This window comes from Bufo bufo, chromosome 5 (genome assembly GCF_905171765.1).
Source record: "Bufo bufo chromosome 5, aBufBuf1.1, whole genome shotgun sequence".
In the NCBI taxonomy this organism is placed as follows: Eukaryota; Metazoa; Chordata; class Amphibia; order Anura; family Bufonidae; genus Bufo; species Bufo bufo.
Window position 1 is genome coordinate 43,893,749 of NC_053393.1, and position 22,846 is coordinate 43,916,594.

General features: G+C 47.7%; 1 protein-coding gene across 1 annotated transcript in view; it reads left to right on the forward strand.

Annotated features, from left to right (window-relative positions):
- Positions 1 to 21,738, forward strand: part of NTAQ1 (N-terminal glutamine amidase 1) — a 42,899-nt gene extending 21,161 nt beyond the window's left edge. Inside the window, exons 3-6 of the mRNA XM_040432607.1 lie at positions 9,259 to 9,309; positions 10,156 to 10,304; positions 13,609 to 13,733; positions 21,040 to 21,738. Of these exons, the coding sequence (XP_040288541.1) occupies positions 9,259 to 9,309; positions 10,156 to 10,304; positions 13,609 to 13,733; positions 21,040 to 21,146 (432 nt within the window). The 3' untranslated portion in view covers positions 21,147 to 21,738. The remainder of the gene's footprint in view (positions 1 to 9,258; positions 9,310 to 10,155; positions 10,305 to 13,608; positions 13,734 to 21,039) is intronic.
- Positions 21,739 to 22,846: the final 1,108 nt, after the last annotated feature.

The following is a 22,846-nucleotide window of genomic DNA, read 5'->3' on the forward strand; positions in this document are numbered from 1 at the left end:
GCATGTGTCTGCTCAAACGGTCAGAAACAGACTCCATGAGGGTGATATGAGGGCCCGACGTCCACAGGTGTGGGTTGTGCTTACAGCCCAACACCGTGCAGGACGTTTGGCATTTGCCAGAGAACACCAAGATTGGCAAATTCGCCACTGGCGCCCTGTGCTCTTCACAGATGAAAGCAGGTTCACACTGAGCACATGTGACAGACGTGACAGAGTCTTGAGACGCCGTGGAGAACGTTCTGCTGCCTGCAACATCCTCCAGCATGACCGGTTTGGCATTGGGTCAGTAATGGTGTGGAGTGGTATTTCTTTGGAGGGCCGCACAGCCCTCCATGTGCTCGCCAGAGGTAGCCTGACTGCCATTAGGTACCGAGATTAGATCCTCAGACCCCTTGTGAGACCATATGCTGGTGCGGTTGGCCCTGGATTCCTCCTAATGCAAGACAATGCTAGACCTCATGTGGCTGGAGTGTGTCAGCAGTTCCTGCAAGACGAAGGCATTGATGCTATGGACGGGCCCGCCCGTTCCCCAGACCTGAATCCAATTGAGCACATCTGGGACATCATGTCTCGCTCTATCTACCAACATCACGTTGCACCACAGACTGTCCAGGAGTTGGCAGATGCTTTAGTCCAGGTCTAGGAGATCCCTCAGGAGACCGTCCGCCACCTCATCAGGAGCATGCACAGGCGTTGTAGGGAGGTCATACAGGCACGTGGAGGCCACACACACTACTGAGCCTCATTTTGACTTGTTTTAAGGACATTACATCAAAGTTGGATCAGCCTGTAGTGTGTTTTTCCACTTTAATTTTGTTTAAATTCTTTATTTAAATGAATACGGAAGTCCAACCGTGCATTAGCAAAGTCAATACAGTACAACCATTGTATCAAAGATATAGCACATCAACGATATCACCTTATACGTCAACTAACATAACAATATCTAATGGCACTTGTGGTATAATGATAGGAACCTCGCCAGAGCAGGAACCCTTTCGACTGATCCATAACCACATCGGGCTAAAAAGTAAAAACATAATCCTGGCATTAAAACAAAGCTACCAGGAAGAGTAAAGCGCATAAATGCACACAAATTAGGAGGAGCAACCACTAGACAATAAACAACAGAAGGAGGGAGACAATACACACAAACAACAGACACTAAATGGTGGGTGGGTACTGAATAGGGGGTAAACCCACAGAGTAAGATCCGCAGCTTAGGCCAAAAGGTCCTGAAACTCCCGAGACTCCTGAAACGAAAACCAAGGGGCCCATGAATCAAGGAAGGCTTTATGCTTGGCTCGCAGCTGCAAGGTGAGTTCCTCCATTCTCCGGATCTCCTCCACCTTTTGGATCCAACAACTGATAGTCGGAGGCGCAGAGAGCTTCCATCTCGCAGGGATACATGACCTAGCCTCTATCACCAGGGAGCACAAACATGACTTCCGGAGCACACTCATTGGCAGATCCGAGAGAAATAATAATAAGAAACCAGGGGTGTGTGGTATCGTAAATCGGAAAATTGAGGACAAGGTCTTATGGACCAACTGCCAAAAAGGAAAAACTTTTGGGCAATCCCAGAAAATGTGCATCATGGAGCCCATATCGGAGTCACAGCGCCAGCAAATAGGAGATGCGGATGGAAAACATTTTCTGCAATCTGGTTGGAACATAGTACCATCTGGACATTATCTTATAACCCGCCTCCTGGAACCTACTCGCTAAGGATGACCTGTATAGCAGACTGAAGAGTTCTGACCAGTGATCGGGGGGGATGTTCACTCCCAGGTCTTAAGACCATTTAGCCACAAACGGGGGAAGATAGTCCTGTCGAGGGGCTTCCAAGGACTGATTCCACTTTAATTTTGAGTGTGACTCCAAATCCAGACCTCCATGGGTTGAAAAATTTGATTTCCATTTTTCTATTTTTGTGTGATTTTGTTGTCAGCACATTCAACTATGTATTTCAGAAGAATATTTAATTAACTCAGATCTAGGATGTGTTATTTTTGTGTTCCCTTTATTTTTTTGAGCAGTGTGTGTGTGTGTGTGTGTGTGTGTGTGTGTATATATGTATATATGTATGTGTATGTGTATATATATATATATATATATATATATATATATATATATATATATATATATATATACACTGCGTGCAGAATTATTAGGCAAATGAGTATTTTGACCACATCATCCTCTTTATGCATGTTGTCTTACTCCAAGCTGTATAGGCTCGAAAGCCTACTACCAATTAAGCATATTAGGTGATGTGCATCTCTGTAATGAGAAGGGGTGTGGTCTAATGACATCAACACCCTATATTAGGTGTGCATAATTATTAGGCAACTTCCTTTCCTTTGGCAAAATGGGTCAAAAGAAGGACTTGACAGGCTCAGAAAAGTCAAAAATAGTGAGATATCTTGCAGAGGGATGCAGCACTCTTAAAATTGCAAAGCTTCTGAAGCGTGATCATCGAACAATCAAGCCTTTCATTCAAAATAGTCAACAGGGTCGCAAGAAGCGTGTGAAAAACCAAGGCGCAAAATAACTGCCCATGAACTGAGAAAAGTCAAGCGTGCAGCTGCCACGATGCCACTTGCCACCAGTTTGGCCATATTTCAGAGCTGCAACATCACTGGAGTGCCCAAAAGCACAAGGTGTGCAATACTCAGAGACATGGCCAAGGTAAGAAAGGCTGAAAGACGACCACCACTGAACAAGACACACAAGCTGAAACGTCAAGACTGGGCCAAGAAATATCTCAAGACTGATTTTTCTAAGGTTTTATGGACTGATGAAATGAGAGTGAGTCTTGATGGGCCAGATGGATGGGCCCGTGGCTGGATTGGTAAAGGGCAGAGAGCTCCAGTCCGACTCAGACGCCAGCAAGGTGGAGGTGGAGTACTGGTTTGGGCTGGTATCATCAAAGATGAGCTTGTGGGGCCTTTTCGGGTTGAGGATGGAGTCAAGCTCAACTCCCAGTCCTACTGCCAGTTTCTGGAAGACACCTTCTTCAAGCAGTGGTACAGGAAGAAGTCTGCATCCTTCAAGAAAAACATGATTTTCATGCAGGACAATGCTCCATCACACGCGTCCAAGTACTCCACAGCGTGGCTGGCAAGAAAGGGTATAAAAGAAGAAAATCTAATGACATGGCCTCCTTGTTCACCTGATCTGAACCCCATTGAGAACCTGTGGTCCATCATCAAATGTGAGATTTACAAGGAGGGAAAACAGTACACCACTCTGAACAGTGTCTGGGAGGCTGTGGTTGCTGCTGCACGCAATGTTGATGGTGAACAGATCTAAACACTGACAGAATCCATGGATGGCAGGCTTTTGAGTGTCCTTGCAAAGAAAGGTGGCTATATTGGTCACTGATTTGTTTTTGTTTTGTTTTTGAATGTCAGAAATGTATATTTGTGAATGTTGAGATGTTATATTGGTTTCACTGGTACAAATAAATAATTGAAATGGGTATATATTTGTTTTTTGTTAAGTTGCCTAATAATTATGCACAGTAATAGTCACCTGCACACACAGATATCCCCCTAAAATAGCTAAAACTAAAAACAAACTAAAAACTACTTCCAAAAATATTCAGCTTTGATATTAATGAGTTTTTTGGGTTCATTGAGAACATGGTTGTTGTTCAATAATAAAATTAATCCTCAAAAATACAACTTGCCTAATAATTCTGCACTCCCTGTATATATGCCTATGGTGGCTGGAGGCGTAGGAAAACCTACCGCATCAGAAGGTAGAGAAGATAAAAAATGTAAGGGGGGGGGGAGATGTATTGGATCTTCCATCTTAACACCTTATCTCCATTCGAGCTAAATGAATCTTTAGAGTACACCAATTACTGATCACCAAACACCCCACCGTAGTTAGCTCTATCTTCTGTTATATATATTCACCCCCTTTATGTATATTTGCCCCGCCGTGGCCAGCCCTAATCTACTAAGGATATCTATTTTTGTATTACAATTTGATCCATCTTCCAATTCATTAATCATCCTTATCCGTCTCCAATAATATACTTTAATACTGTACAAGTAAACACATTCATGAGGTGACGCATTTTATGATATTTTATTGTATTTTACCGAAAAACCTTGATTCAGACATTTGTATGACCCCCTATATGTACCCAATTTCTGATTGTCAGATACACCACACCCGAGAGATGGATCTTATGAGATCTCAGCATTGTTATTTATTTATTTCTATATATTTTATATGTATTATTCTAATGGCCCTCCTCACTTTGATACATTTTTAATGCTTTCAGGTTTTATATTGGAGTTTCCTAATTTCAATTAATTTCACCCATTTGTTACGACCGGGTAACCCTAGGATGTTTTACGAGTATTCCTCCTTGATAACCAGATGACCTTGTACTCCTAATGATGTTTTATATGTATTAATGTCAAATCTACCCCTGGAACCCGAATGACCCATCATTTTTATATTCATGGTCTATATATATATATATATATATATATATATATATATATATATATAAAATTTATGAGTATGTATATTTTACATGTATTCATATACTATTTACGAACTGTACTTGGAATCAGTGGGCCCTATATACCATAATGTTTTATAGTTCCACTGACAATGAAACAACCCCTCCCTTTGTACATTTTATATTATTTTTTGAATCGACTAATGAGCTGTTTTAAACCCAATTTTATTTCAGCCCTTTATAGATTGATCAATTTCCTATATAACCAGTAGTAATTCATCATTACTAATACTAAGATGTAATTTAGTATGATATGCCCTAACATCTGAGTATTCCTCTTCCCCCATTAAAACAATTTGATTGAAACAGGTTTCCAATCCCATTTCTCTCCCCAGTGGTTGCGGCGGGCGCTCCCAATACTTTGAACCTCAAATCGGAAGTCCGCGAGCCACTTGCGTTCCACGCACCGGAAGTACGCTCAGGCTCCCCATCGGAAGTTCAGAGCGTACTTGCGTTCCACTGATGCGCTCCACAACGACCGGAAGTACTCCTCCGTCCCGCTCGCAACTACTAGGAGTCCACACTGTACATCCATCCATGCGGCCCCTACACCCCTACGTTTCTATGTTTCCACCAGCTCGTATTAACTACATTACCAGCATATATTATGCGTTCCACTACCACTATGGAACGCATACTTCCGGTCCTCATACAGGAAATGACATTTCTCCCAGTCCCTCCCTAGCACATGTTTTTTGGATGATCCACTATATAAGGCCCACTGGTAAGCTTGCATACTATGGTATTATGTGTATAACCTACAGTCGTGCCCAAAAGTTTTGAGAATTGCATAAATATTGGAAATTGGAAAAGTTGCTGATTAAGTTTTTATAATAGCAATTTGCATATACTCCAGAATGTTATGAAGAGTGATCAGATGAATTGCATAGTCATTCTTTGCCAAGAAAATTAACTTAATCCCCAAAAAACCTTTCCACTGCATTTCATTGCTGTCATTAAAGGACCTGCTGAGATCATTTCAGTAATCGTCTTGTTAACTCAGGTGAGAATTTTGACGAGCACAAGGCTGGAGATCATTATGTCAGGCTGATTGGGTTAAAATGGCAGACTTGTTAAAAGGAGGGTGATGCTTGAAATCATTGTTCTTCCATTGTTAACCATGGTGACCTGCAAAGAAACGCGTGAAGCCATCATTGCGTTGCATAAAAATGGCTTCACAGGCAAGGATATTGTGGCTACTAAGATTGCACCTCAATCAAAAATGTATAGGATCATCAAGAACTTCAAGGAAAGAGGTTCAATTCTTGTTAAGAAGGCTTCAGGGCATCCAAGAAAGTCCAGCAAGCGCCAGGATCGTCTCCTAAAGAGGATTCAGCTGCGGGATCGCAGTGCCACCAGTGCAGAGCTGGCTCAGGAATGGCAGCAGGCAGGTGTGAGCGCATCTGCACGCACAGTAAGGCGAAGACTTTTGGAAGATGGCCTGGTGTCAAGAAGGGCAGCAAAGAAGCCACTTCTCTCCAAAAAAAACATCAGGGACAGATTGATCTTCTGCAGAAAGTATGGTGAATGGACTGCTGAGGACTGGGGTAAAGTCATATTCTCCGATGAAGCCTCTTTCCGATTGTTTGGGGCATCTGGAAAAAGGCTTGTCCGGAGAAGAAAAGGTGAGCGCGACCATCAGTCCTGTGTCATGCCAACAGTAAAGCATCCTGAGACCATTCATGTGTGGGGTTGCTTCTCATCCTCACTCACAATTTTGCCCAAAAACACAGCCATGAATAAAGAATGGTACCAAAACACCCTCCAACAGCAACTTCTTCCAACAATCCAACAACAGTTTGGTGAAGAACAATGCATTTTCCTGAACGATGGAGCACCGTGCCATAAGGCAGAAGTAATAACTAAGTGGCTCGGGGACCAAAACGTTGACATTTTGGGTCCATGGCCTGGAAACTCCCCAGATCTTAATCCCATTGAGAACTTGTGGTCAATCCTCAAGAGGCGGGTGGACAAACAAAAACCCACTAATTCTGACAAACTCCAAGAAGTGATTATGAAAGAATGGGTCAGTCAGGAATTGGCCCAGAAGTTGATTGAGAGCATGCCCAGTCGGATTGCAGAGGTCCTGAAAAAGAAGGGCCAACACTGCAAATACTGACTCTTTGCATAAATGTCATGTAATTCTCGATAAAAGCCTTTGAAACCTATGAAGTGCGTGTAATTATATTTCACTACATCACAGAAACAACTGAAACAAAGATCTAAAAGCAGTTTAGCAGCAAACTTTGTGAAAACTAATATTTGTGTCATTCTCAAAACTTTTGGCCACGACTGTATATACTTACTTTTAACTGCTCCTGAAAACGCGTTGAACCCCCCGAAACGCGTTGACCCCACCTGTGATTTTAAGAAATAAAAAGGAAAGCACCAGAAGTACTGGATACTGCTGTGTTACTCCTACTACACTACAAACGATCCTGGCGGGGGAGGTTGCGTCCTTGGGCGTCTTGAGCTTTATCCCTTGGATTCCTCCTCAGTGAAGTAAGTTAACTGCTTTTGATTTTAAGTGAATTTTTTTGATTTTTTGGAATTTACCTTCATAGAAGGATCTTCTATTTTATCTCAGCGGTTTACGACCACAAAGGGGGTGTTTCTGTAAACTACAGAATCAGGGCCATAAATATTGAGTTTTGTTTGGCTGTTAACCCTTGCTTTGTTAGCAGAAAAATGGATTAAAATGGAAAATCTGCCAAAAAAGTGAAATTCCGAAACTTCATCTCCATTTTCCTTTTAATTCTTGTGGAACACCTAAAGGGTTAACAAAGTTTGTAAACTCAGTTTTGAATACCTTGAGGGGTGTAGTTTCTAAAATGGGGCCATTTATTTGTGGTTTCTATTATTTAAGCCTCACAAAGTGACTTCAGACCTGAACTGGTCCTTTAAAAATTTGGGTTTTGGAGATTTCTTTGGAGATTTGCTTCTAAGCCTTCTAACGTCCCAAAAATAAGAAGAAAATGTCATTTACAAAATTATCCAAACATGAAGTAGACATATTGGAAATGTAAAGTAATAACTCAGGGCTCGACAAATCCCAGGTCGCCATGGCGACCAGGAATTTGGTCCTGGCGCTTGGGTATTTGTCAGCCCGTTTTCAAAGATGCGCTCTTGGCGCGCACCATGGTTTCCTTAGCCGGCACAGTGGAGAAGGAGAAGAGTCTCTCCCTCCCCACTGTGCGCGGCTGCCGCTGACCACCAATGAGAACAGAGTAGGAGGAGGAGGGGAGGGACTGTGGCCACTGCGCCACCAATGAATGCCTGAATACCAATGTGCCGGCCCCTATGACTGCACGCTGTGATCCGCGCGATTAACCCCTCAGTTGAGGGGTTAATCGCGCGGATCACAGCGTCCTGTCAGAGGTCGGGTGTCGGGAATGTTTGTCTGCATTGGTGGCAGTGGGCAGTTCCGATCGGAGTCCCAGCAGTGTAATGCTGGGGCTCCGATCGGTTACCATGGCAGCCAGGAGTCACGCTACTGAAGTCCTGGCTGCGATGGTATGTTAGTGAGCAGCATTATACTCACGTGCGCCGTGGCCGCCGGGCGCTTCTTCTTCTGTCTGTGCGGCTCATTGCTAATGCTTATAGCATTAGCAAAGCGCCGCACAGACCTATGAGAAGAAGGAGCTCCCGGCGATCACGGCGCATACCATCACTAACATACCATCGCAGCCAGGACTTCAGTAGCGTCCTGGCTGCCATGGTAACCGATTGGAGCCCCAGCATTACACTGCTGGGACTCCGATCGGAACTGCCCACTGCCACCAATGATGGGGGGGAGGAGGGGGACTCTGTGGCCACTGCCACCAATGATTAATACTGGGGAGGGAGGGGGGGTGGGTTTGTTACCAGAGGGGGCTGATCAGAGGCTGGAGGGGCTGATCAGAGGCTGGAGGGGCTGATCAGAGGCTGGGGGGCACATGATAGGCTGGCTGCCATGGTCAGCTCCCTGCTGTTGTGTGCACAAAGCACAGGGCAGCAGGGAGAGTGTAAAGTCCTATTCACCCTAATAGAGCTCTATTAGGGTGAATAGTGAATATGACAAGGGTTCTAGCCCTTAAGGAGGCTAATAGTTATTAAATAAATAAAAAATAAAAAAAGTTTAAACACCCCCCCCCCCCCCCCCCCAAATATAGAAAACAATATATTGCGATATATATCGCACATGCTTAAAATTATATCGCAATATAGATTTTATGACGCGACTCCGCCTGGCTCCTAACTTTTTTAGCTAGCTCCTAGATTACAAGGAAATTTGTCAAGCCCTGTAATAACTATTTTAGGAGGTATCACTATCTGTTTTAAAAGCGGAGAAATAAAAATTTAGAAAATTGCAAATTTTTCCAAATTCTTGGTAAATTTGGGATTATTTTTTTTTCATAAATAAAGGAAAGATATATTGACTCAAATTTATCACGGTCGTGAAATACAATGTGTCACGAGAAAACAGTCTCAGAATGGCTTGTTCCAAAGTTCTTATCACATAAAGTGACACATGTCAGATTTGCAAAAAATGGCCTGGGCAGGAAGGTGAAAACTGTCCCGGGGTAGAAGGAGTTAAGTCCATCTGACATACACTGTATACAACGTTGCCTCCTGATCCCTGATATATATATATATATAAGTAATTTGTCCGTCCAAACATGGCTGCTCCCCGTCACCAGCTCTGATGCATCCACCATGTTTCTTACTTGCAGATACCTATATGGAAACAACAGGCAGGAAAAGGCGAGGACCCAGTAATATGGGTGAGTACCCACTGCTCTCACTCCTAGGATGGGCCTTGTGGCTGGGGGAACCTTACCTTCTGATGATCCGTACAGGATAAGTAATGTATGTACACACTGACTGCACCAGCAGAACAGTGATTGCAGCTCTGGAGTATAATACAGGATAAGTAATGTAATGTATGTACACAGTGACTGCACCAGCAGAATAGTGAGTGCAGCTCTGGAGTATAATACAGGATAAGTAATGTAATGTATGTACACAGTGACTGCACCAGCAGAATAGTGAGTGCAGCTCTGGAGTATAATACAGGATGTAACTCAGGATCAGTACAGGATAAGTAATGTAATGTATGTACACAGTGACTGCACCAGCAGAATAGTGAGTGCAGCTCTGGAGTATAATACAGGATGTTACTCAGGATAAGTACAGGATAAGTAATGTATGTACACAGTGACTGCACCAGCAGAATAGTGAGTGCAGCTCTGGAGTATAATACAGGATCAGTAGAAGATATATATCATACAGTATGGACACAGTGACTCCGCTCTTTCATCTACCAGTGACATAGTGGCTCACTGTCTGTACTATTGCTGTGATACAGAATGAGGTTAATATGGTTTCCCAGTCTGGTGAGGTAGGTCCTCAGTATCAGGTGGGTGGGGGTCTGGCAGCTCCACAGAGCGTCTCTTGGTGTCTAGTGTTAGTGTAGCTGGGAGCAGACGGCGCAGTCCGCTGTGTAATGGCCGCGCTGGGGTACTGCAGCTCTGCAGGATTGCTGGGGACGCAGCAGTCAGACGTCCTCCAATCTGACTGCATAAAGCACAGCCCAGAAATATAATTTCTTGTTTGGTTTGTCCCTGCAGGATTATCATGTCGTTCTGCTCCATGACCGCGGCGATGGGCGGAGGTTTATCTATGATCTGGATACAGTGCTACCGTTTCCATGTCCTTGTGATACCTACATTAAGGAAGCTCTCCGCTCCGATCACTACATACATAAGGACTGGAGAAGGTAACCTGTCATGTGCTGTGTTTTCAGATCGTTGTAGAAAAGTACAAAACGCCTACCTTTAACCCCTTCACGACTAGTGCCCTACATTTACGGTCCCTGGTCGGGTCTGTAAAGATAACTACTGACCAGCACCGATTTAAACAGCAAACTCCCAGGGCTAATGTCACTAATCTTAAACATTTAACCCCTTAGAGGCCATAGTAATTTGTGACCACTGTATGTGGGGCACCTATCCGCAGGAGCGCTGCACTGTTGGGGCCCGAACTACTCCTCTGCGCTGAGATCAAGGAAGCCGTTCTGTCTAATAGCCTCTCTGAAGAGTTCCTGGCTAATGCAGTGTTAATTCCCATTGAGGCCTGCAGGTGGCAGTGCTCCCTAGGAATATACTGAATATCCCATACACTACTGTATTAAAGAGGACTTTTCATGGGATTATGGGTTACAGATGGCAGCACTTTTTATTTTTTATTTTTTCTAAAATAAACCCACCCTCCCCGTTCCTGCCCTGTGTTCCCCTCTGTTTTTGGCGCCTCGTATGTTAATTTAGATTATCGGTACAGGCAGGAGGAGATGACCAGGTTTCTCAATGGGCACCTCCTTCTCCCTGTCTGTAGCGCGGTCTATTCGCAGCGGAGAGCGTCACAGCCAGGGAGAAAAAACAGCTCGCCTTCTCCCTGTACTGATTAGTTGGCACATATAGCCATATGGGCTCCCACATGTAGCCTTGATTAGGTGGTACATATAGGTGTGCGGGCTCCTCCTCTCATCAATTGCTTGATGCATACAGAAGTGACACTATATGTGCAGGGTCTGCTCTCCTGAATGTAGATGCCCATACGGCATAGGTAAGTTTAGCGTAGGACCTGCCTGACTGAGACCACCTTGGCGCTGGGTAGGCGGGCACAGATGTGTTTTGATCAAAATATATTGGCTAAGTGTCTCAGATTTTATCATATCAGAGTGAGGACTTTGTCCATATATAATGCTTGCATTTATTGTATAAGTGTGTCTTCTTTACCCTGTACCCTTTAAATCTCAACTTCCTTTTTGGTTTCATTGTATCCGAGGAAGCCTCTGAAACTGCATTCATATTAGGCCTTTTTAACTATTATTTAGTTTTTCAATAAATTAGTCTATCCGCCTGCTTATTTCTTCACCTCGCCATTATCTGCCAGGCATTATGGCTGGTTTAATAGGGTTGACCCTGCTGACAGATGCCCTGCTTGGTTGTCATTGTCAGACAGTACACCATCAATACTGTAGATATTGCCATTGAATCTAGAGTCTACAGGAAGCTGCTTGGTTGAGCTTTACTAAATAATTGTGCAGTCGGCATTCTGAAGTTGCATATGCTAGTAATCTCATTTCAGTCTATAGGGGGACAGTACACCACAGTAACTGCTTTTTAAAAGTTGGTGATCATGGATAATACTGGTACGGAAATTCATCTTTATTGTAGGTCTTGACCGTTCAGGCTAATTTTTAAACTGTTGCAGTTCTCTGTATGTCCACTTGATGTCAGTGTTGTGTTTACCTTGCCCTTTCTAAATGCGCTTTTAAAAAAATAAATTCCTTTATGGTGTTTTTTGAATGTTTGTATGTTCACATTTAACGTGTTGTTTATTTTTTTATTTTTTTATTTTTTTTCCACTATAGAAAAGGGTATGGAAAAACAGCGGAAATAAATGCCAATAACCTAGAGCATGCTGCAATTTGAAGGGGTTTTCCAAGACTTACATACTGATGACCTATCCTAAGGAAAGGTCATCAGTATCTGATCGGTGGGGGTCCAACACCCGGGACCCCCGGCGATCAGCTGTTTCAAAAAGGCATCGCCGCTCACAGTACCACCGCAGACTTCTCTCAGCTTTCCCTAGGCCAGTGACGGCACAGTCATCAGTCACATGGCCTTGATGCAGCTCAGCCCCATTCAAGTGGCTATAGGCTAACCCATGGTACCAAGCACAGCCACTGTACAATTTATGGCGCTGTGCGTGGTGATCAGGGAGAAGACTGCGAGCGCCATTGCCTTCACGCATATGAAAAACGCATCAAAACGCATTGCACCCGCGCAGAAAAAACTGAACGCGATCGCAGACAAAACCAACTGAACTTGCTTGCAAAATGGTGCCAGTTTCACTGAACGCATCCGGAGCCAATCCGTCACGCTCGTGTGAAAGAGGCCTAAGAGACTAAAAAAAATAATACATATTATTTTTAATGAAAAGAAAACGCCAAAATGCATTGCAAAAGTCGGCAGAAACACCAAATAAAAATTGTGCGTGAACCCAGCCTAAAAGGATTTTATAGGTTTAGGTTATTAAAGGTTAAAGGGGTTATCCGACCTTTTGAAATGCCCCCGGGCTCCTCACATACAATGTACTTACCTCGCTCCCCAGCACCCACGTCGTTCTGAAGCCCGGATGGCCGCCGCTGCTTCTTCCTGTGCACGGATGAAAACTGCCAATGGCAGGGGGGTGACTGGAATGAGCCTCCCTAACATTGCGGGTGACGCTAGGGAGGCTCGTTCCCATCAACACCTGCCATTAGCTTCTCCTCAATTCACCTCCCAAAACTTGCCGGATGGTGTCCCCTCCACCGCAGCCAACCCTGCACACTTTATTAAGGCGTAAAACCAGAAAGTGCTTGCTGCCAGTGAATGAGAACACTCTAAGTTCTATTCAGAGGCAGCATACTGTACACAGCTAGTCCTGCTCTTGGATGACAAATGGATGCAATTCTATCCGGTCTAGACAATGCTCAGTATATCAGCTACAACTGAAACCGAGATCTCTGGTAGTTTGCTACAATGTATCAGTCTGGAGTCCAGATTCTGTAGCACACAGAGCATTGTCTTCACTGGATACAGTTGTATCAACTATTAGAAAGTTGCAGAGCTTTTAATTTATACGCTGATTGAAGCCTGGCCCAGGCCAGTTGATACTAGTCGTGACGTCACTGGGCCAGCAGCGCTGCCTTCTCATACAGCTGACCCCCGTCGATCAGATGCTGATGATCTATCCAGAGAATAGATCATTATTTAAAACAAACCCTAGAACCCCTTTAATAACACTAGTCCAGCATTGCGGCACTGACCTTGCAGAGCAGTTACACAGCACACATTAGTAGTGTGAATGAGACCGATGATGTAAAACCAAATCTACACTGCAGTAAATGAACAAAAGCTAAATAGTGCATAGTGGTGCAGTTCTCCTTTGTAATAACTGTATCAAACAATGGAGCCTTTATATGATGTACTATCTCTGCTGTCTTGATTGAGCAGGACGTATGTATTTTATCCTAGAAAGCTGAGGTTAGTACCAGCAGATGAGTATCTCAGGACCTTCGCTTCTGACCGATCGCATATGAAAGACGCAAACAATGAGTGGAAGGAACCACCACCTCCTTATGCATGTATAAAGACATCAGGTGAGTGATCAGCTTCTCGTCAGGCCGGTGCTGACTGTATAGTCTAAAACCTATCACCTCCTGATACTGGCCAACAATCATCCGAGTCTGAATTCTAACAAGAATCATCTAGGGCAGTGATGGCAAACCTTTTAGAGACAGAGTGCCCAAACTGCAACCCAAAAGCTACTTATTTGCCGCGTTGGCACTTTGCGATAAATTAACCTGAATACCAATATATCTTCCATGTACTTTATCATTCAGCTATAATAGCCTGCCTACATTCAGTGCGCTGCCTGTGCTGTTCATAGTGCGCCCTGCGCTGATCAATGGCAGGAAAAGTCTAAGGCGTATTGGTACACCATAGACTTTTTCCAAAGTGCGGGTGCCCACAGAGGGATCTGAGGTTCGCCACCACTGATCTAGGATGTACATAGATGGGGATCCCAGCCGATCAGCAGTTTAAGAAAGCACCGGCGCTCACAGATGCGTCACAGCCTTATCTCTGCTCACCAAGCACAGCGCTGTGCTTCGTATCAAAGCTGAGATCTATTCACATCATTGGGGCTGAGCTGCGCCTTGCCCAAGTGACCGATAAACATTACTTCACATGACCCTAGGGAAAGTTGAGAGAAGGCCGTGGCGCCACTGTGAGCGCCGGTGCCTTCTCCATCAGCTGATAGACGGGGGTCCCGGGTGTCGGCCCCCACCGATCAGATACTGTCCAGCGGATAGGTCATCAGTAGAAAAGTCTTGGAATTCCCCTCCAAGACCATTGAGGCACAATTGTGTAAAGGTAAGTGGATTTCTCGCCCATTTCCTTGGGGGACACAGAAGACCTTGGGTATAGCTCAGCTCCCTAGGAGGCGTGACACTAAGTGAAAACGGTTAAGCCCCTCCTCCAGCAGCTATACCCTCAGCCTGGAGAGAGAGACTGCCAGTTTTTTGCTTAGTGTCCAAGGAGGCAAGACACTCCCTGCTCTGCAGGGCTGCTTCTCCTTATCTTTTTTTATTATTTTTTATTTCCCTTTCTTCAGGGACAACAGAGACGCCTGGACCTCTTTGTTTCTCCCGGGGTCGTGTTGCGCCAGTGCCGATCACCCGCACTGCTGCCTCCCCCACAGAAGGCAAGGTGGACCAGGGCAGCCTCGCTCCCCTGCATCTCGCCAGCGTAAGGGTCGCCCGCACGCCAAGTCCCTCTTCCAGCGTCCTGCCACTACGATGCCAGTAGCTGAAGGGGCAAGTAGCTGGAATGGACCGAGGGTGAAGACAGCAGACGGTGAGAGGTGGCTGCTCCAGCTCAACTCCTGCGGGGTTCCCCTCTTTTTATTCCAAAACTGGGGCCTCCCAGCTAATGTGGACTCCCACTTCTTGTGATCTGGGCACTTCACTTTGGGACCTGGCACCAGCGCTGCGGGCCAACCTAGTCAGGTGGCCGCAGTGCTCTTACTCCCCCGACTGACATCCAGACCGCGTCTGCGGTTATTACAGGCCCCCGCATCTCTTCCGTTACACCTGGGCACTCGAAATGGACTCTCTCAGCTCCGCCAGGACTCCCGGCGGGCGGCTGGCTTCCTCTCTCGTCGGCAACGCAGGTCCGGCGCTTCAGTTACTAGAGCGGCACCTCAAGTGCGGCACTCTCCAGCAGCATCGGCGGGGCCTATCTTCCCGCACTCCGCTCTCTTCCCGCCGCTCTGCTACCCACCGCAGCTCCATCCCTGGTACCATGCCTGTACCGCCTGTAGAGAACCCTTTCCACGTGGGCAATCTGATCCGCATTGCTCTGCATGCCAGGCCCCAATGCAGGGTCCGCCGTGCCGCCCCCCGTTCCATCTGGACCGCCTGACTGGGCTAGATCCCTGTCCCAGGTCGTGGAAAGTCTCACTCACATAGTAGGCCGCCTTGTAGACAAACCGCCTACCCCGCAGGCTGCCACACCCCCTGTCGCACTTTCTGGGACTACCGCTTCTGCCGCCCCCACTGGTTCCCTCGCTCCCAGTGAATCCTCCAGGGCCCGGCACTCTCAGAAGCGCTTCAGGGCAGAGTGCGCATCCTCCTCAGACGCGTCTCTCTCCTCCATGCGTGCGGACTCAGTCGGGCCTCTCCTCCCCACAGGACACGCCCTCTGAGGGAGAACTGGCGGATTCAGATTGGGACATGGACTCGGCGCTGCCATCCAAACTAGCCTCCGCAGTGGGTCACCTCATCACTAACATTCATGATACCTTTAAGATACACGATGACCCTCCCAGCCCTGACCAGGCCTGGCTTTTTCCGCCCCAAACAGGCGTCCAAAGTTTTTCCTCTCCACGCCGACTTCTCTTCGGTGGTCTCGAAGGCTTGGGCTCGCCCTGATGCCCGCTTTACCTCTCCCAAAAAGCTGGACATATGTTACCCATTTCCAGCTGATTGTGTTGCCACATGGGCGTCCCCGCCTAAGGTTGACCCTCCCGTGGCCCGCCTGTCTAAGAGCATGGCCATTCCTGTAGCAGACGGCTCCTCACTTCAGTCCACCGAGGACCGTCATCTGGAGTCCCTCTCCAAAGCCATCTTTGCTGCCTCGGGTTCAGACCTCAGACCGGTCTTTGCCCTCATAGCCCGCTCCTCTGCCCTAGCCGTTTCCGTCAGGAGGGAGCTTTGGCTGAAGGTTTGGGCGGCGGACGCCGCCTCTAAGCGTTCTCTTACTGGGCTGCCATTCACGGGCTCCCGTTTATTTGGGACCCGTTTGGACGAGATTATTTCAGAAGCCACGGGTGGCAAGAGCACCCATTTTCCCCAGTCCAGAACTAAGGGCGACTCTCGAGGCAACTCGGGTTCGTCTTGTTTTCGGTCCTCCCGGGCCTCGATCAGCAGCCGGTTCATCCTCTGGCCCCTCCCAAGATGGGCGCAAGAAGCCCTTTTTTCGGCACAGCCCACCTGGTGCAAGTCACAGGCTGCCCGCCCCTCCACGGCCAAGCAGTCCCCCGCCTGAAGGTGCGCCCCCACCCACCCAGGTAGGGGGCTGCCACCTGGGCACTCGAAATTGTATCCTCCGGATACAAAATCGAGTTTGCGTCCCTCCCTCCGGATCGTTTCTTTCGGTCCCGTCCTCCGTGGGACCCCGAGTGTGCGGCCGACTTCTCCGCAGCCATTCACACCCTACTGCCTCAGGTGGACAGGTTCAAATGGTTCTACTCAAACCTCTTCGTGGTCCCCAAAAAAGAAGGCTCGGTGCGGCCGATCTTAGGCCTAAAACGGCTAAACCGTTTTCTCCGGATGGAGTCCCTACGATCCGCGGTGGCTTCCCTGGAGAAGGGGGATTTTATGTCGTCAATCGACATTCAGGACGCCTACCTCCACGTTCTGGTCGCTCGGTTTCACCATTGTTTCCTTCGCTTCACAGTGGGAAACGATCACTATCAGTTTGTCGCCCTTCCTTTTGGTCTGGCGACGGCTCCTCGGGTGTTCATCAAGGTCCTAGCCCCTGTCCTGGCCTTGCTCCGCTCCAGGGGTGTTTTTCTGCTGCCTTACTTGGACGACGTCCTCATCAAGGCGCCCTCTTTTTCTCAGACGTCCGCCAGCGTGGACCTCACTCTGGAGACCCTGGCGCGGTTCGGTTGGCTTGTCAACCTTACCAAGTCTTCCCTGACCCCCTCCAGACAGTTGATCTTCCTGGGGATTCTGCTGGATACGGAGGCGTCGGAGGTTCGTCTTCCAACGGACAAGCGTCTGGCCCTCCACTGGTCGGTTCGCAATCTTCTTCACCGCCGTCCGTCCTTCCGATCCAGCATGCGGGTATTGGGGAAAATGGTTACCTGCTTCGAGGCAATTCCGTTTGCACTGTTCCATTCCCGCACCTTTGAAAGGGCGATCCTCTCTGCCTGGGACAAGTCGCCGGAGAGTCTGGACCGGCCCTTCCATCTAACTCCCCGAGTTCGGGCCTCCCTCCGCTGGTGATTGCGGACCCTCTCCAAGGGAAATCCTTCCTTCCTTCCAATGACCTGGCTGGTGGTTACCACCGACGCCAGTCTGCAGGGTTGGGGGGGGGGGGGGGAAATTTCCTCCCCGGTCCGTCCAGGGCAATTGGAGTCCAAACTTCCAATCAGCGTCCTGGAATTGAGGGCGATCCTCCTGTCGCTCCTACACTGGACTCCCCTGCTAAAAGGCCATCCTGTCAGTGTACAATCGGACAACGCCAATGCCGTGGCGTACGTCAACCACCAGGGGGGCACTCGCAGCGCTGCGGCAATGCGAGATGTAACCCCCATTCTCCTTTGGGCGGAAGCTCATGGCCCTGTCAGAGATTTATATTCCAGGGGTGGAGAACTGGACGGCGGACTTCCTCAGCCGGACCACCATCGACCCGGGCGAGTGGTCGCTACAACCGGACGTGTTGGGGTCGTCCGGATGTGGACCTTATGGCCTCCAGGTTCAACCACAAGCTTCCCACCTTCCTGGCCAGGGCAAGGGACCCGAGGGCGTACGGTGCCGACGCCCTAGTTCTTCCATGGCAAGAATTTTCCCTTCTGTATGTGTTTCCGTCCATCCCCCTCCTGCCTCGGGTTCTCCGGAAGATCGCGGCAGAAGGCATTCCCACGATCCTGGTCGCTACAGATTGGCCTCGCCGGTCTTGGTACGCCGACCTGATGCTGCTCCTGGGAGACGCGCCGTGGTCACTGCCTCTCAGAGAAGATCTCCTCTCTCAGGGACCGATCTTCCACCAGGATTTAAGGTCTCTACGTTTGACAGCGTGGCTATTGAGACCGCCAATTTGATGCGACGGGGATTTTCCACGGATGTGGTTCGCCCCATCATCCGCGCCTGGAAGCCTGCCTCGTCCAGGATCTATTATTGGACTTGGAGGTCTTACCTGGGATTCTGTGAGAATCTGGGCGTTCCCCCTCTCCGCTTCTCTCTCCCCACAGTTCTGTCCTTCCTCCAGTCTGGCCTGGACCTGGGGCTGGGCCTCAGTTCCTTGAAGGGTCAGGTGTCGGCGCTTTCCATCCTCTTCCAGCGTCCCCTGGCCCCTCTCGGGCCTGTCAAGACCTTCATCCAAGGAGTGGCTCACTCGGTTCCTCCGTACCGTCCCCCGATTCCGTCCTGGGACCTGAATATTGTGCTCTCGGCGCTGCAAGCTTCCCCCTTCGAGCCGTTGCGGGAGATCTCCCTACGCTTTCTGTCCTGTAAGGTTGTGTTCCTTGTGGCCATCACGTCTCTCAGACGGGTGTCTGAATTAGCGGCCCTTTCCTGTTCCGAGCCTTTTCTGGTCCTTCACCAAGATAAGGCTGTTCTCCGTCCCTTCCTTCCTTCCGAAGGTGGTCTCCGCCTTTCATCTCAAGATTTACTCGGAGATCACCGTCTCCTTTCGGCGCACAGACTCTCTTTTTGTGGTTCCGGAGGGTCCGCACAAGGGGTTGGCGGCCTCCAAGGTGGCTATCGCTGAGGCTTGCCGCGCCACGGGCAGGGTTCCTCCTTTCAGTGTCACTGCTCATTCCACCAGAGCGGTTAGTGCCTCTTTGGCCCAGAGACATCTGGCTTCGGCTGAACAATTGTGCAAGGCGGCCACTTGGTCTTCCTTAAACACCTTTACCAAGTTCTACAGGGTGCACACTCATGCATCGGCGGATGCTGCCTTGGGCCGCCTGGTCTTGCAGGCGGCGGTTTCTTGATGCCTATGGTTGCTTTGCCTTGGAGCTGTGGTCCCTCCCCTCTTGTAATGCTCTCGGACGTCCCAAGGTCTCCTGTGTCCCCCACGGAAATGGGCGAGAAAACTAGATTTTTGTATAACTTACCAGTAAAATCTTTCTCGCTCTTCCTTGGGGGACACAGCACCCACCCATCATTATTTGTTCTACAAACTTGTTGGTTCCACTTTGTTGGTCATTGCCTTTTCTCACTACTTGGACACGCAACTGGCAGTCTCTCTCTCCAGGCTGAGGGTATAGCTGTGGAGGAGGGGCTTAACAGTTTTCACTTAGTGTCACGTCTCCTAGGGAGCTGAGCTATACCCAAGGTCTCCTGTGTCCCCCAAGGAAGGGCAAGAAAGAGATTTTACTGGTAAGTTGGACAAAAATCTCGTTTTCCATCGCTCCTCAGTCTGTCCTCTGTTACTGCAATCCCATGATATCTACCTCCAGGAATAAATCCAGTGCTGGATCTCCACCAGTCCTGAAGGCAGCAGTGCCGAGGGAGAGTCCAGAATCTCACGTCGTGAGATGTGATAGATGTGCTTGTATCATATGAACCCGCGGACATATGTTTACAGCACAAGCATCAGGCTGTGATCAGTATGTCTGCTGCATATCCATCCATTATCACGACAAGGAGACATAGAGATCATAGCAATTATGGAAATATAAAGAACTGTGCCTGAGCCCAGCAATCTCATTCTGAACTTATGATGAGGTCTTTTCCATGTGGATTGTCACAGCTCCTTCCTCAAGTTATGGAAAGAGGTGGAATTGTTATAATTAGGATGATAAAAGCAGCAGGAGTGGAATGTACGGAGTTTGTGGAGGATCAGTGCCTACTTAGTAAAGTCATTCTAGAGGGGGAGGACTACACTGCAGATTACAGGGGTTGTAGCAAGAAGTTGGTCGGGATAGAATATCTTGTGTTTAATTGTATCATAGGAATGATAGCAGCAGGACAGGAGTGTGCTGATTTTGTGGGAGAGCAGTGACCAATTAATAAAGTAATTATAGAGGGGGAGGACTACACTGCAGGTGACGGGCTGTAGCAAGAAGTAGGCCGGGATAGAAAATCTTAATGCTAATTATATCATAGGAAGTATGATAGCAGCTGGAGAGGAGTGTGCTGATTCTGTGCGGGAGCAGTGACCAATAAGTAAAGCCATTATAGAGGATGATATACTGCAGGTGACGGGCTGTAGCAAGAAGTAGGCTGGGATAGAAAATGTTATGGCTAATTATATCATAGAAGTGTTGATAGCAGCAGGATAAGAGTGTATTGATCTCGCGGGAGACAGTGACATGACCACATGTGATTATTTTAGTAAGGACAGTGCAGCATGTCAAAGGGGCAGTGTCATTAAATAGGCAAAGAAACAACACATAGGCAACCAGATGATCAGAATGATGAAAGCGGCAGGAGAGGAGTGGTGTGCTGATCTTGTAAGAGGCAGTGACCTGGTCCCTTAATTGTTGTTTAGGACAGGACTGTATGTGATAATGGCATGGTGCAGGAACCACAGACTCCTACTGGAATGATTACAGTCCCCCAGAACAGTGTTTCAGGAGATAATTGTGTTGAGCAGGGCAGGCTGGGAATTGTCTGTTCAGACAGAAAATGCAATAACTCTGGAGTCAAGTCTTTTTCCCTTTTGCAGAATCTTCTATGAACCTGGATGACTTCATCAGCATGGACCCTCGAGTAGGTCACGGCACAGTGTACACTTTGGAAGCTTTCACACAGCGTTTCGGTACACCTGTCTGACGTACTGAGCTGCTCTAGTTCATGAGGACAAGGCATTGTGAAACAAGTTTCCACTGTGCATAATTCATTGGAGACATTGTAAATATTCCGCTGCTCTGCTGCTTCCTACAGTCCAATGCACCGGAGGACACAATGAGGGGCCGACTGGTAATACAGTGCTGCCAAGACCATATTTAAAGGGACACTACACCTGGAAACTGTCTGCAAGCCCATCTGGGAAGGGAAAATGAGGCTTATCCCCTCCTGGTCCTATTGGCTGAGGAACAAAAAGGGGTGGGGCTTAGCATATCGTAGAGCAGGGATGCTCAACCTGCGGCCCTCCAGCTGTTGCAAAACTGCAACTCCCAGCATGCCCTAATAGCTGTAGGCTGTCCGGGCATGCCGGGATTTGTAGTTTTGCAACAGCTGAAGGGCCACAGTTTGAGCATCCCGGTCATAGAGCAGTGCCATAGTCTAAGCCCAGCAATTCTAAAGCACATTTTTTGGGCAGTTTGGTTCCTTTTGACCTTCTTCATGTTCATCGGCCTCATTATTATTTGTTTTCTGATATGTTGTGATTGGACACCAGACATCTATTAAATTCACCATTTTTATACGGGTTCGTCTGTTTCTTTTGTTTCTTGTTGGGTTTAGACCTCCTGAATCATGTCATGACAGGATTGACTTATTCCTATGATAAGGTCATCAACATCAGGTCAGCGGGGGTCTTACATGAGGTTTTCAGCAGTAGCTCCAGCACCAGAACTACACAGCTCCTCAGTCCTCCGTATACTTTGCTTTTTTCATTCTGTGAGGAAATTGATCAGTTGTGCAGATTTTTAAATCCGCAACATGTCAATTATTTGTGCGGTTCTTTTGTGTGGATTTCACCCTTTTCAATGCACGGGTGAGACCTGCGGCAAAAAGTAACAAACTACTTGAATGGGTCCGCGATCTGCCGCACCGCAAAAAAATAGATCGTGTTTTTTTTTTGCGGAAGCACAGACTGAAATGCTCCGTAGTGCTTCCGTGGCCTTCCGTTCTGTGGCTCCGCTCCATATCTTCCAGATTGCGAACCCATTCAAGCAAGGTTGTCCGCATCCGTGATACTGTGTGCAAACGGCTGGTTCCTGTATATTGCGGACCCGCTGTTTACGGGCCGCAATATGGGCACAGCTGGCATGAGCCCTTAGGCTTCGTTCACATGACCCGTGACCTGATCCGGCAGGCTGTTCAAGGTGCTACTGTTCATCACTGCACCCATAGACTATAATGTGATGTGGCCATCTCTGGCATGAGTGCCGGGTTACGGCCCGACAAAAACCCGGCACTTATGCCAGAAAGCCGAATTTCCCCTATAATGAAGAAAAGAATTGTAGTAAAATCTATGGGGCACATTTATAAATACCAGCCGTTTAGACACCGGTCTTAATAAACCCCAGCCTCTTCATATTTTCGGCGTATCCAGCGCCGCTGTATTATAGCTTCCTTGCTGCCTTACATTTTGACCTTTTTCTACGCCTGAAACAGGTGTGGTAAATGGGAAGGGCCTCTTTTTTGACCTGGCATGAGTCATAGATTGAGGCGCAACTAAACCTGCGCCTGTAATATGCCTAATTTAGGTGTATTTCAGCTTGATAAATGACCCCCTATGTTTTACAGCTCATTTACTATGCCGGTAGAGTGTGACATTGATCAGTCGTGCCTGGAACTGCTCAGTA